This window comes from Magnolia sinica, chromosome 10 (assembly GCF_029962835.1).
Source record: "Magnolia sinica isolate HGM2019 chromosome 10, MsV1, whole genome shotgun sequence".
Lineage (NCBI taxonomy): Eukaryota > Viridiplantae > Streptophyta > Magnoliopsida > Magnoliales > Magnoliaceae > Magnolia > Magnolia sinica.
Window position 1 is genome coordinate 13,417,930 of NC_080582.1, and position 15,214 is coordinate 13,433,143.

Here is a 15,214-nt window from a genome sequence, read left to right on the forward strand (position 1 = left end):
ATCATTTGTTCCTATTATGTCCTTTTGTAAGAGAGGTTTGGAACTGTTTCTTTCAGTTCTTTGGGGTACTGTGGGTGCTTCCAGCCACTATAGACGATTTTGTGCTATCTTGGCATGGAGGGGTTATAGGGAACTCAGAGAAAAAGTCATGGAGACTGACTTGTCTACCGGGTCTTTGGGCACTATGGCTAGAAAGAAATGGTCGATGTTTCAAGAACAAAAGCGAGAAAGCGATATATGTTTTCATGAGGGCTAAATCTTTTGTTATAGAATGGGAGGCAGGGTTGAACAGTTGATTCAACTTCCATCGGGGTGCAAGTATCATTTTCTTTATCGGGTTTCTAATATTCTTTTGTACATATTGGCTTTTTGCCTTTTAATGAAATTATCACTCATCATTGATGGATGATACCTTTGTGCGTGCGTGCATATGTTAGTTATATTGGACTATTTTGAACCTTTGATCCTTCTTTGGCCAGCTCAGCCCTGTAAGGCTAGGGCTGAATCCTGTCCTAACACTGGCCTGACCCATAGCCAACCGTAATCATGATACCTGTTTAGAGGAACAAAGGAGACGTACAAAGTTCAGCAACTACTAGGGATCAAACTTACGAGTCAGAATATGAGAACAGCTGCAATTACATTCTTGTTGCCGGTGGGTCTCCAGCAGGCATCTGCATTAAGCCCTTACATTTTCTCTAATGTTATTTGCCGTGACTTGGAGTTGTTTAGCCTAGAGAAGGAATGCCAAATCAGATATTCGGGGGGTTTAGAATCTAGAGGATTAAAATTAGCAGATCCAGAATGCAACTCCAAGTAGGAAATGTCATTGATAAGAGGTTTCACTTAGAATATTAACTCCATAAATGTTCAAGCTAGCCTCCATTCTTGCTTCGAATCACGCTTTGGGCTCAAATTGCTGCTTTGCTTCATGCTTCCTTCAACTATAGTTGGCATTCATGGCTGAGGATTCCTCAAAGTGATCTATTCTGTTCTCTTGGATCCTAGGTATTTATATTTGCTAGCATTTCTGCTAGACCCTTCATCATTCCTGCACCTGAATCTGCTGCCACTTCGTTCAACTATATCTATCTTTGATGGCTAGGATATTCCTCAAGGTGATCTATGCCATTATCTTGGTTCTATCATTCACATGTTCCCGATAGAATTGATGAAGTGGAGATGTGCCTCTGGAGTGTTGTGTGATTGCCACATGTTCTGATGAAACAAGTGAAATCTTTATTAGAAAACCATTAGATTATGACCTAGTGATGGGCAACTTAGAGGTCACATGTACGAAGAATGAACTTTGCAGAAAAGAGGATGTAATATAGGAGCATTTTCACATCGGGCTCGAGTGGGGTAGCTTGTGGGATGCGGGGACACACTCGGGGTGAGCGGCCTGTGTGAGGCGGGTGGCTCGTGAGAGGCGGGCCCCACCCGTGTGATTCGGGTGGCTCGTGTGAGGCGGTACCCATGTGATTTGGGGCCCATGAGGGAGGTTCGGCCGAGGTCATAACCCATGAGATGTGGGGCCTAGGCTATGAGATAAAGGGATTAATTCGCCATGCTCTAACAGTTTGAGCTTTTAGAGCAAGTGGTTAATTGTCTTGCATCAGGATGTTGAGATAGATGGGTGGAAAGACTAGGAAGGATTGAACATGAGGTAATTGGAAGCAACTTGGGAGTAGTCCCAAATGAGACAAAATGATGGACAGATGATTGAGCTGGTTTGTCCATGTGCCAGGAAAATTTGTAAATGTCGCGATTAAGGGAACTTCAATTGGGGTTGGGGGGCCTGAAAGGAGAATGAGATGAAGCTTAAAGGACTTGGAGAGAGGTTGTGAGAATGGATATGGGAGTTTTTTTCACTTGTAGGACTGAGGGCCTTGGGAATTTCTAGTGAAATGGGAGTTATAAGGTTGATCCTGAATAGCTGGGACGAGGTTATGATTATGATTATTGATAATAGTTATTTGAATTCATTAATGTTGTTCCATATAGAAGCCTTCTAGGAGCTTCCTATCTTAGTTGCACAATCCTTGTTAACTAGGTGCCTCTCCTGCTTCAAACCACACTACAGATTCGCACTCCCTCTCCCACTTCCTTCCCATTTATACATGGAAAACATTTTAAAAAACAGATGAATCCATGCTCTCACACCCAAATCTGTTGCCACATTGCTTCACGCTTCTTGCAACTATACCCCATCATTGTGATTTTTACTTCTTCCACACCTGAACCTGCTTCAGTTCCTGTGCACCTGAATCTGCTCAATTCGCTCTGGCTTTTAGTATCACTGTGCAAGTATGGCTTGAGCTTCTTGTGCTCATAATTTGCATTGCATTTTATCTAGTTCAGAAGGTTCAAGGCATTCTTGTACAATTTCTAGGTTTCTTGTTTGTGCCTGTTTGTTCACAAAGATAGCATGCACTACATGGACACATAAATTTCTACACTAGATGTTTCTAACATCAGGGTAATGTGTTCAAGCCCCAGATTGTATGTGTTTTTAGATAGCATCGTAAACATCTTAGTCCCAAGTTGGCGTTGGCTTTTAAAAGGTCAATTGGTAGAAGATTCATGATCAGCCACCCACAAGGCATCAACCTTCCTCCTTTGATGACATGGCACCAGGCACTGACCTCCAACCCAACTAATGAGGCATTTGGATACTTCACACATCTAGTATTGCATTGTGTCCATGTATTTTACCTCTAGTGTTTTATATCTTTCAAAAAATATATAGTAGATTGTTATTTAAAGCTTTTGTCTACAACATGTAAATGCATCTTGGGCATGGTTCCAGGAGGTGTAAATTAATGACATACAAGAAATTGTGAATTCCTATCATGCTGAGAGTTCTTATTGATATGCAAATGTCATCGAGTGGCTATAATTCAGTTAACAAATAGCTTTGTAATTTTCCTTTTCCACTTTGATGTGATATTGCACATTTAGGAATTGCAAGAGCTAAATTCCGCCAGCAGTTCCCTTCCTTGCATTGTGGCCTTATATAGTTTGCATGATTTTCAATCTAAGTGGGCCCCTGATTGCTGTTTGCAGAAAATAATGGACTATGGACAGTCATTTTCATAACACATGCATCTTATAATTTATTTTACTCAGAAGTTATATTGTAAGGACGTTATATGGTAGCATGATTAGACCTTATCTGGTTCTATTTCAGCTGAAAGCCCTTGGAGCTGAGGGCATGATAAGAGAGCTTATACAGTATTTACAAGTGGCAGACAATCAGTTCTGTCACACATATGCATATAAAGGAACAGTTATGTACAATACTGTGCTGCATGCACTTGTGGAAGCCAAGGAAGTAAGTGTGTTTGTCATTTGTGTCATGGAATTTTTAGTCAGTGTTGATATTTATAGTTTCATGATTGCAGACAAAGTTACAACAGCAGGATCTCGAAGCCTACTCTCCCCACATGAGCCATTGGCACATACGTAATCATACCCACCGTGTATGTGCTATGGCACAAAAAACATGAACATTCATGGGATGGGTGACCTTCAGTCATAACAGGTCATCAGGTGGGCCACAAGTGTGCTTTGTGTCTTGATGACATTTAAGGCCTGTTTAGATACACGGATTCCATGCAGAAATGGAAATTGTTTTCTACTGAAAAGACAGCTGGGCTGTTTGGATACGTGGATTACACACAATAATCATTGCTCGTATTCATAGTCTGAATTGTCTTGCACAAGAAACAAGGTGACTGTTGTCTAATGAAGCTGAGGATTTTACTTGCTATCCAAAAAGGCATCCCATTTTTGTTATCCTATTTTCTTCAGTGACCATGGAAGTTATCATTGGTTAGTCATCACGTTATCCATGGAATCCAAACAGAATCCACATATCTAGTCAATTCCTTTCAACTGTTGTATACGTGGCACACTTTCTGATAGGATCAACCTCATTTACAGGCCGCTGCACATACTTAGTGTGACAACCTTATAAACAGTCCTGATCTCAGACACATGTGCCCCATTGGCATGCGTGGTGAGAGTAGGATTCTCAAGTGGCCTCCGCACTTCTCTTAATTCATTTTCTGAAACTTGCACTTGATTTCCCCATTTACATCAGTACTTGATAGCAATTAACTGTTTTTTGCATGACATGCAGAGTCACAATGCTACAGAAGTTTTTAAAAATATGAAATCATGTGATTTGCCACCTGATGCAGCCACATACAACATCATGATTGACTGTTGCAGCATTATAAGATGTTTCAAGTCTGCATCTGCACTGGTCTCTCTGATGATCCGTGATGGTTTTTCTCCAGAGACATGTACTTACACTGCACTCATAAAGGCATGCTTCACAGCTTTACTTGCATACTATTTTGATTTGTTATGCTTATTGAACTTTGACTACTTGTGATATCATATGCGAGTAGAAAATAATATTTGGTCAAAATGCTCTAGCATTAGTCTCACGCTATCTAGAAATGTCATCTTGTGCAAACACAGCAGGATTTTTTTTTTCTTTGTACTTTGATCTTTTTTTTTTTTTCCGATGCGCAAAGTTCACAAAACTATCAGACTACAAATCCATTCAAGTTGCAAGCATAGCACTAATTTGTAACCATATTTCTTGTAAATCCATTCAAGTTGGTATTTCTTAATCTCATTGGTAATTTTATTTGCTGGATCTTATGTCAAATCAAACAGAAGCATTACTTCACAACATATTGATACTGGTGCATATTAAAGTAGGACCTTTACAAGAGGACGTAGAGAATTGGTAGCTGTTTCTTGCTTGTTGAGGGCATTATATGTAATTAGGTTGGCTTGATTCAGGTTGCTAAATCATTAAGCTTGTTGAGGGCATTATATGTAATTAGGTTGGCTTGATTCAGGTTGCTAAATCATTAAGCTTGTTGAGGGCATTATATGTAATTAGGTTGGCTTGATTCAGGTTGCTAAATCATTAAGCACATGGCCAAGCAGCCGGAAAAAGAGAGAGAGAGAGAGAGAGAGAGAGAGAGAGAGAGAGAGAGAGAGAGAGAGAGAGAGAGAGAGAGAGAGAGAGAGAGAGAGAGAGAGAGAGAGAGAGAGAGAGAGAGAGAGAGAGAGAGAGAGAGAGAGAGAGAGAGAGAGAGAGAGAGAGAGAGAGAGAGAGAGAGAGAGAGAGAGAAGTTTTTGATTAACAGATGACTATAATAACTTCTGGGGTGCATCCTAGTAGTACTGGACAGATGTGGGGCCCACATGATGCATGCATGTCATCCAAACTGTCCATCAGATGTGTTAGCGCATGCTACCTCTAGGTCCCTAAATTCAGGCTGATCCATGAATCAAGTGAGCCTCACCACAGGAAAGAAGTTCAGAGGGGACGCCCACCCTTGATTTACATGGGGGCCCACCATATTGTTTATATGGAATCCAGGCCATTAAGACCCTTCATCTGGCATTGATGAAGTGTCAGGACAAAAATAAGTCATTTGCAACTTAGGTGGGCCCCCGCTCAAATCAAGGGTGGGAGTTTCCACCCAACTTGTTCCCTGTTCAGTGGCTCATCTGAGTTTTGCATCAACCAATTTATGGGACATGGTGGTAACATTAGGTCACAAATCTGATGGGTGGGTTGGATGTGTAGCAGATATCACCTTGGCCCAACATCTTCTTGGTACCATTGGAGCACACCCCGTAACTTTCTTGCCAATAGAAGTTATATCTATATTCAATACTATGGTGCAATTTTAAAAATATTTTTTAAAGGTATTTTTAAGATATCAGTTTCCGGTATGTATCATCTGTGTCCAAAACCAAGATTAATCAGTGTGTTTAGGATGATACACATTACAGGTTGTCCACATTATTAGACTAATTATCACTATTCAATATGATAATTTAGGGTGCATTTGGTTGCACCAAATAGCATGAAATTTCATGATGTTTATGATTAATCAGTCTAATTCATAATATTTGGTGCAACCAAACACACCGTGATGCAAATGCATCCTTAAACTTCCCATGGCATCTGAATTATGTATTCCAGCTAAAAACCATGATACTGTATCCATCTGCTAACTGTCAAGGTGGTTTTTACTTTTCAAGATTCTGTTAGCGAATGAAGATTTTGACGAAGCACTGAATCTTTTGGACCAAGCTAGCACTGAAGGAATTCAGCTTGATGTACTTCTATTCAACACTATTCTTTTAGAAGCATATCTCAAGGTAATGACTCACCAAATTCTATCACATTTGATAATGGTAAACAAATGGTCCCACCGCTTTCATTTTTTCATGATTGTTTCAGGGCCGCATTGATATAATCGAGCTAATTGTCGAGCGAATGCACCAAGAAAAAATCCAGCCAGACCCTGCAACCTGCTCATATGCATTCTCTGCATATGTCGACAGAGGCTTTCTCACCACAGCTATAGAGGCATTGCAGGTTTTGAGCATGCGAATGATTTCAGAAGAAGAGTCCGTTCTTCAAGATAAGAGGATCTATTTTGAGGAGCTTGTTCTAGACGAAGACCCAGAAGCTGAATCACGGATAACCAAGATTTTTAAGGAGTCGGGAGAGTATCTAGCTTCTGCTTTATTGAATCTCAGATGGTGCGCAATTACTGGGTTCTCAATTTCATGGTCACCCAATGAAAGTTTATGGGCCAGAAGGCTTTCCTCTACTTACGGTCCGAGAACACCAGCTAGTTGGAAAGCCAAGACATAGAGCATCAAAAGGTGCCGGAACTCATTCCAACAACGACCCAGTTTTTATTACAACAGGCCAACCCAAGAGTTGTTGAGCTTTCACCATCGCAGAAAGGATCAATTACCTATGAGAAAAGGGAAGAAGTGGAGAAACAAACATCTGATGTCATTTGACAGACAAATGGAAAAGGATATGCCATTGTAATGGGATAAATCTGATCTAATGCTCATATTATTTGGAAAAGGCTCGACTAAGGGCGTGTTTGGATGCGTGGAATCCAAGGAAAAAGAACAAGGAGAAAAAAAAAAAAAACGGAGAGAAAAATGACGCCCAAACACTTATAGACAATTGACCCAGTTTTTGTAACAACAGTCCAGCCCAAGAGAAAGGTATATTAGGTGTTGCTGTTCAAGCAGAAAGTGATAGCAAACCCATGGAGGCGTCAGCTGCACCATGGTAATAAATTACAATCCATCTCTGTTGTATCATTAAACGGGTTTTTAATGCCTTTTTGCAAGCTCTGTGCATTGACAAATCAATCCAAGTTACTCTGAAAAAAGGCTTTTACATAGCCATTTCAATCTTTAGATTTACCCATTTTTTGTGAGTTTTTCTCTTCATTTCTTGCATGAGTTGATCATATTATTATTTTTTCCTGATTGATTTTATTTATCATTTTGATCTTTTGTTGTATGTTTGTCACATATTTGGTGACTTGTATCAGTTGCATATTTGGTAACTCGACTCCATCATAAGATCAGATATCCCTGTAGTTCTAGAAATTGGCGACTTGCTCAAAACTCGGCTGAGTCAACTTGACTAGATCTCAAGCTGATTCGCTAGGAGACTTGATGGTAGACTTGTCGAGTAGGCTCATTGACTCAGTCGAGTTGATAGGACTTGTGGTAACTTGAACTGAGTCAACTTCTTTTTTGTAGAAGTTCCTGCAAAAGACGCCCCAAGGGTTGTGCTTTTGATTCTTTTCGATACCTTTAATTTTATTCTTAACTAACAAATCCAGTGAAAAACTGTCTAGTCTTCCAGTTGAGTTGACTCAGATAGACATTGAAGTCGAGTTTCTGGGTTAGCACTCAATTTTGAGGACTGATTTAATTGAGAAAAACTTTGATACTCTGGCAAAGCATGATGGATGATATGCGGGCACTTAGAAATTCCATTCATGGCATATTAGTAATTCAAAGTAAACTGTCCAATTATGGGTCCCAGGTGGAATATATATATATATATATATATATATATATATATATATATATATATATATATATATATATATATATATATATATATATATTCTTACCTGATAATCTGAAATATTGGATTGGTCCTTTTTCAACAAACAAGTCTTTATGATTTGACTGTCCAAGAGTCACTGGACAGTTAAAACTGAATAGTACCCAATGGTCCTATTTCAACAAACAAGCATCCATGAATCAGAGGATATAATTCTTCAGCCAATCTAATTTCGGGACCTTGACTTAACGACGATGGGTATGTATACCATGTGTACAAAATAGAGTATTGAATTGGACAGGAATTGTCTACAACACATGTTTTCTCAGCTGCGTAAAACATGCAAGCTGTGGGGCCTTCCATGTTGTATATGTAAATCCATCTTGTCTATTGGTGAGAATCCTTATATGAATCATACATGCAAATGATCAGCTTGGTTGAGGGTCAACCCAACCCAACCAAACTTCAAGAGGATTCGGGCCTAAGCCCAACCCAGCCCTAGATCTAACTATTGAATGCTAAACCCTAACAAGATTTGGGTTGGGTTGCGGTTGATCGCTATTCGTTCAGCTTGATGGTTTGGTGTAATTGATGAGTCAGATTGATTTAATTTTCATTGCAGGTGATATTCATGATATGCCAAGAAAGAAATTCTATACATGTGAGAACATTTTCTAGTATGATAATCTTATACTACTGGGGGTGTTACCGCATCATTTGTCTCTACAATACATGAAAGCTAAATTCTTTTCCGTGTGTCAACCCTCTCTCTTTTTTTTTCTTTTTAAATATTATTAATATTAAATTCTCTCATATTTATGTTGACTCTCTAGATAGTAACACCAACTTCTCTTGGTAGACTTGCAAGAGTTTCAAGGTTAAGGTTATGGGTTCAAGTACCAGTTGTGGTGTATGTGGGTGTGTGAAAAAAAAACAACTACGGGTTCAAGTACCAGTTGTGGTGTATGTGGGTGTGAGTTTGTGTGGAAAAAAGGAAAAAAGAAAAAAGAAAAAACCAACTACGGGTTCAAGTAGCAGTTGTGGTGTACGTGGGTGTGAAAAAAACAAAAGAAAAAGAAAAAAGAAGGGGAAAAAAAAAACTACTCTTCCTTGTTACGGAGTGGTGGAGATTTCTTGAGCATGATACAGTTTCCTGTTGGTTATTATTGACTAAAAAAAGAGAAAAATGAGAGAAAAGCAGGAGATCATAGTGACAAAATCCTGTTGTCATCAATTTCTTGGTTCAAGAATATCTGGGAAGGTTTTAAATTTTGAAGTCTCTTGGAAAATATCCTGAAAGTAAAAAATGGAACATACTTGTCATGAATTTAAATCATTTAATTATATATATAATGAATTATTAAAATTTTAAAATAATTCTCACTAAAGTCACAGTAATTTCCAATAAAATTACAAAGAGCTGAAAATTATTGTGATTTTGAAAATCTTGTAATACTAACGGAAGGATATGATTTGAATGGTTTATTGCAGAGAAACATCACAAGATTTTTAGAATCAAGTGAAATATGTCAGTTTTTTAGAGTTTGACGGTTGACATGTGGCAATCAAAACTTGTAAATCATCCGTAATTTAATTAAAATTTAACTCACTAAATTAAGATTTAAGGGGATATTCTTGTGTATGTTGTTCACAAATTACATAGTTTTAATTGACGAGGCAAGAGAATGCATAAACACAAAGCTAGATTTGCGAAATGCTTTAGAATCTAAAGGATTTATGACTAATTGGACTAAACAGAATGTTTAGAGTTTAGTTTTAATAACAGTATGAATAGAAAAAAAGAATGAGTTACGAATACAAACTAGGAAGTATCCCAAAATGACCACTTTCAACATTTGGGATTAATAATTCATGAGCTTGGAGAGATTGAGAGGGATGTTGCCCATTGAATTCAAGTTGAGCGGAAGAAATAGAAATGTACTTATGAAGTTGTATGTGATAATCATGTACCACTTAAAATGAAAGATGAATTTTATAAGATGGTGATAAAACGAGCTAAATGTTGGATAGTTAAGGAATAACATATCCATGTAATAAGTGTAACTGAAATGAAGATATGCTGAGATAGATGAGTAACAAGACAAGCAAGGATAGAACGAGAAATGAATACATCGGAGGTAATTCAGAAATAGCACCGGTAGGCTCATATTGTCCAATCACCACTTTCTCAAAAAACTTAAGTTGTCATATGATGATGTATCAATGTATATTAAGGGACTTTAACACTCCCCACACATGTAATATGTTAGGCAAGAGTAGAGGAACACTCACAACTCAGACTATAAATGATCACCTGTGTGAGAATATATTGAGGAGGGCATATTTGTTATTACCATTATTCAAACACAAGACCTTCCTCTCTAATACCATATCAAATCACCACTTTCTCTAAAAACTTAAGCTTGGTCTATCAATATATACTGAGGGGCCTTTAACACATATATGTAGGAATCAACCGATGTGTGTGGAGGCTACCGTTCCATGCACCAGTTGCATGTGAACTCAATGCATTTGCATGACCTATCTGGACAGTCCATTAGGTCCAGTCTATTGTTCTTTCCCGTCCACTTTGCAAGAATCAAAAGAATCTGATGGTCCAAAAAAATCAATGACTGGAACTATCTTGTACAGCGGATTTTTGTCGATTCACGTTCGTGTCCCAGTATTGAACGGTTTTGATCATCAGAGCAATATGATTTTTTTAACTGCATGCAGCTTACGAAGACTGGACTTGATCCAATGGAGGGTCTAAATACACACTTAACCCATTAGATTATTTCTCTCTTAATACATGAATAGAACTTTGTTGCTATGGTAGAGTGGGAAGGTTGATACCCAGGCACTGAGAAAATTGCACATGTGTGTACAACTCAAATTAAGCCATCCAAACCATGCATCAGAAAGCACATGGTATGTTGATGTATTGATAGGTCCACCCATATGGCTGGCTTAATTGTTCATATTAAAACCTATGACTTCCATGGTCACTTTAATGGACATAGATAAGATGGATAAGATTGTCTAATAATTATAAATTTTGAGACATAAATCATCCATGTTAGGTCCATGCATATGGGTGGGCCTGATTTGCAGATTTCCCAGCCACATTTACTTTAGAGAGAGGACGCAGATTGCTTCCCACCCTGCCAGGAGTGGAGCGGATTAAGTGCGGCCCAGCCCGGCCATGGCCCATACTGTGGGCCCCACATTGATGCATGTATTCTATATCGAAGCCATTAATCCGTTTTTCCAGATAATTTTAGGTGATGAGGCAAGCCTGACTCATTCAAGTCTGAGTTTGGCCTGGACTGATCTGGAAGAAGTCCAACCTGATCAAAAGCACCGAGTCTGATCAAGATATATATATATATATATATATATATATATATATATATATATATATATATATATATATATATAGAGAGAGAGAGTCATGCTCCCCTACGCACCTACGCACATGCGCACCTTTGCACACGTGCCATGTGTGTCTAATCTGAACAGTCCATGTGATGCGGAATCCCATAAAACCCCTCATGAAAACTTTTCAGCCTGATCTAAAATTTTGGTGGGCCATAGCACAGATAAATGCAAATCAAATGAGAAAACTGTTTTCATTTTTCATGGCCCATAAAAGTTTTAGATCAAGGTAAAACTTGGGCCTGGGAGGTTTCAGGAGGTGCTGCTTCACATGAACGGTTCAGATTTTGGATCCACATCACATATGATGGGTTCTCAAAAAAGTTCGTACGTAGTACGTACGAACTGGTTCGCAAGCAAGTGAGTGTTTGCGTGTGTGTGTGTATATACATATATATATATATATATATATATATATATATATATATATACACACACAGAAACGCTTTCCTATAATATGGTCCACTTGAGATTTGAATATGCCATTTTTAGGCACATCACTTAAAATGACTTGCAAAAATAGATGGATGGCGTGGATGTAGAATGAATCCCAGGAGGCTAGTGGTTGGTGCTATGTGGACCCTACCATGCTGTATGTGTTTTATCCACGCCGTCCATCCATTTTGAAAGATAATTTTAGTTTTGATCACAAAAATGAGGTAGATATAAATCTCAGTTGGACCACACCATGGGAAAACAGTAGTGATTGAATGTCCACCATTAAAAACCTCCTAGGGTCCACTGTAATGGTTAGTTGACATATAACCTGTTGATTAGGTCATACAGAATTAGATGAACCGAAAAAAATATATCAGCTCGATCCAAAAATTTTGTGTCCCATAAGAAGTTTTTAATGATGGGTGTTCAATCAACACTGTGCGGTCCAACTGAGATTTGGATCAACCTCATTTTTGGATCTATACATAAAATTATCTGGAAAAATGGATGAACGGTATGGATGAAACATATACATCATTGTGGGGCCCACAGAGCACCGACTACTAGCTATTGTCAGGGTTGGCAGCCAATCCGTTTCCGTGCAGCTAAGGCTATCAACGGGCCGGGCCTAGGATAGGTCTCGGCCCAGATTTAGAACTGTTTCAGGCCGCGTAGCAATATTCAAAATTTTGATTTTTTTTTGGCCCGAGCCCAGCCCATTGACACACCTGAGTGTGGCTTCTGTGAATGGATCTCTGACAGTGGGGCCTACTGTGATGTATGTTCTTTATATCCACACCGTCCATCCATTTTGAAAACTCATTTTAGGGTAAAATTGATAAGATTCAAATCTCAGGTGGACAATAATACAAGAAAAAAATGGTTATGGTCACCAAAGTTTTCAATCAAGCTGATATTTGTATCTTCGCTTCATCCAGGTCTTTGTGACCTTATCAACAGGTTAGATGGCAAATGAACGTTCTAGTGGTCCCCATAATTTTTTTAATGGTGGAGATTCAATCTCTACTGTTTCTTGTGATATGATCCACCTAAGATTTGAAGCTGCTTCATTTTTCTGATTATGCCCTAAAATAAGCTTTCAAAATGGATGGATGGTGTGGATATAAGGCACGTAAACCGTAGGCCCCACAAATAGGGACTCGGAGTCCACCCAAACTGCAACCCAACCCAAGTAGTGGTGCATGTGACTGGGCCCAACGTGATGTATATGTTTTATATCCATGCCATCATCCATTTTTACATGCCATTTTACCTTATCAACTAGAAATGAAGCAGATTTGAAGCTCAAGTGGAGCACACCATGTCCCTCAAACCTCAGCTAAGGCAAAAAAATAAATATAAGCTTGATCTAAAACTTTTGTGCCCTCGAACGTCTTTAATGGTAGCTATTCGGCCAGTACCGTTTCCTGTGGTGTGGTCCACTTGATCTACTTCATTTTTTGGCTCATGATAAAATGAGTGGGAGAACGGATGGACAACATGGATATCAAACACACACATAATTTCTCGGCAAGATGGGAGCGGATTAGGTTGAAGCCGGATCCATGCCTAGGTGGGTGGGACCCCTGCCACTGGGGGATCACTGTAATGTATTTGACTACATCTATGCTGTCCATTTGTATTGAAAACTTGTTTTAAAGTATGATAAAATAAAAATAAAAATGAAGCAGACCTAAATCTTACATGGACTGTCCTAGTATAGGAAAAGTGGTGATTAATCATTAAAAATTTCTTATGAGACACAAAAGCATTGGATTAAGATGATATTTGTGTGGTCTCTTCATTTAGGTGTTCTTTATATTATCAATAGGTTGGATCGATCATTAACATTCTCATGGAATCTTTGAAGTTTTTAATGGCGAGGATTCAATCACTGACTGTTTCCTTTGGTGTGGCCTATCTAAAATTTGAGTCAGCTTCATTTTTGGGATCATGCCCTAAAATGAGCTGTCAAAATGCTTGGACAGTGTGAATTTAAGGTACATACATCACTGTGAGCCCCACAGTCCCACATTGTGGATCTCGGGTCTCACCTAATCCGCTCCCAGCTGAGAGTGGTGTTGGCGAAACCACCTGAGCTCCGTCCCTGCCTAGGCCGGTCTTTGGAGGTACCATATTTCAGTTGTTATTCCTATCTTAGGAAGCCGATTGGGTAGTGTACCTAACAATAGCTATATAGGTGCTGTATTGATGTCAGCAAGCTCCGTGGGTCTTATAATGAGGTAGGTGTTATATCCAAACCTTCCGTCTATTTTACTAGGTATGTGGTGTGGTCCAAAAGATTTTTGAATATAATTCATTTTTTGAATAATGCTCTAAAATGATCTCTAAAATAGATTAACAGTATAGATATAATAAATGCATCAATGTGAGGCCCATGTAACTTTGACCTCCTTTGAACCGTTTGTATAACTTAGAGCTAAGAGGAGTGCTCGCATTCGCACAACACGTACCTCACACTAGCCGCTGTATTGATGTAAGTAAGTTTTGTGAGTCTTATCATGAGGTATGTGTTATATCCAAACCTTCCATCCATTTTGTGAGCTTATCTTAATGCTTGAGACAAAAAATAAGATAGATTTAACTATCAAGTGTACCACACTGCAAAAGTAGTGGAGGATTGAACGTCTACCATTGAAAGTCTTTTTGGGGTAATAGAAGTTTTGGATCATTATGAAATTTATTTTTCCTCTTAATTCAAGTATTTTTGAACTTAGAAACAGATTGGATGGAAAATAAACATTATGGTTGGCCCTACAAAGTTTTTAACGGTGAAAATCAGTATCTCCACTTCTATTTGTGGCGTGGTCAAGGTGATTTTTGGATATGATTCATTTTTTGGATAATGCTGTAAAATGATCTCTAAAAATATATTAATGATATAAATATAATAAATACATCAATGTAGGCCATTTAACTTTGGTCTCTCTTGAACTGTCTGTAGAACTTGGAGCTCGAGGAGCGTCACTGCGTCAGTGCTGGCCTCCACATGACATATACCTGCAGCAGGTATACAGCTGGTGTGCAATCCACTGCCTTTCGCAGGAAATCCGCGTCCGCCCCATCGTACCGCAGCAGGAAGTGGATTGGCTGGTTTCCCACACCAGTTGTACAGGTGGACGCGGACTGCATTAGAACCCTGCACGTCCCTAGCTCCGAACGGGCAGGTTTGTGAGCAGGTATGTATTTATACATCTAAGCTGTCTATTACTTTTCTTATATTATTTTAAGGCATCCAAATAAAAATGAGGCAGATCCAACGATCAAATGGACCACACCACAGGTAACTCTTACATTTAATGCAACTGACATTTAAATCTTTTTGCATTTTAATGCAACCAAGCTTATCATTCGGTGTAACTGTTACATTTAATGCAACTG

The 15,214-nt window shown here is 38.8% G+C and overlaps 1 protein-coding gene across 9 annotated transcripts in view; it reads left to right on the top strand.

Moving 5' to 3' along the window:
* Positions 1-7,292, top strand: part of LOC131258021 (pentatricopeptide repeat-containing protein At1g76280) — a 40,932-nt gene extending 33,640 nt beyond the window's left edge. For 7 of the 9 annotated variants that reach the window (XM_058259043.1, XM_058259042.1, XM_058259046.1 and 4 more), the window contains 4 exons: positions 3,191-3,334; positions 4,145-4,333; positions 6,082-6,201; positions 6,284-7,292. In XM_058259043.1, coding sequence (XP_058115026.1) covers positions 3,191-3,334; positions 4,145-4,333; positions 6,082-6,201; positions 6,284-6,703 — 873 coding nt within the window. In that variant the 3' untranslated portion in view covers positions 6,704-7,292. The remainder of the gene's footprint in view (positions 1-3,190; positions 3,335-4,144; positions 4,334-6,081; positions 6,202-6,283) is intronic. The other 2 variants (XR_009177773.1, XM_058259047.1) reach the window with 2 other exon arrangements.
* Positions 7,293-15,214: the final 7,922 nt, after the last annotated feature.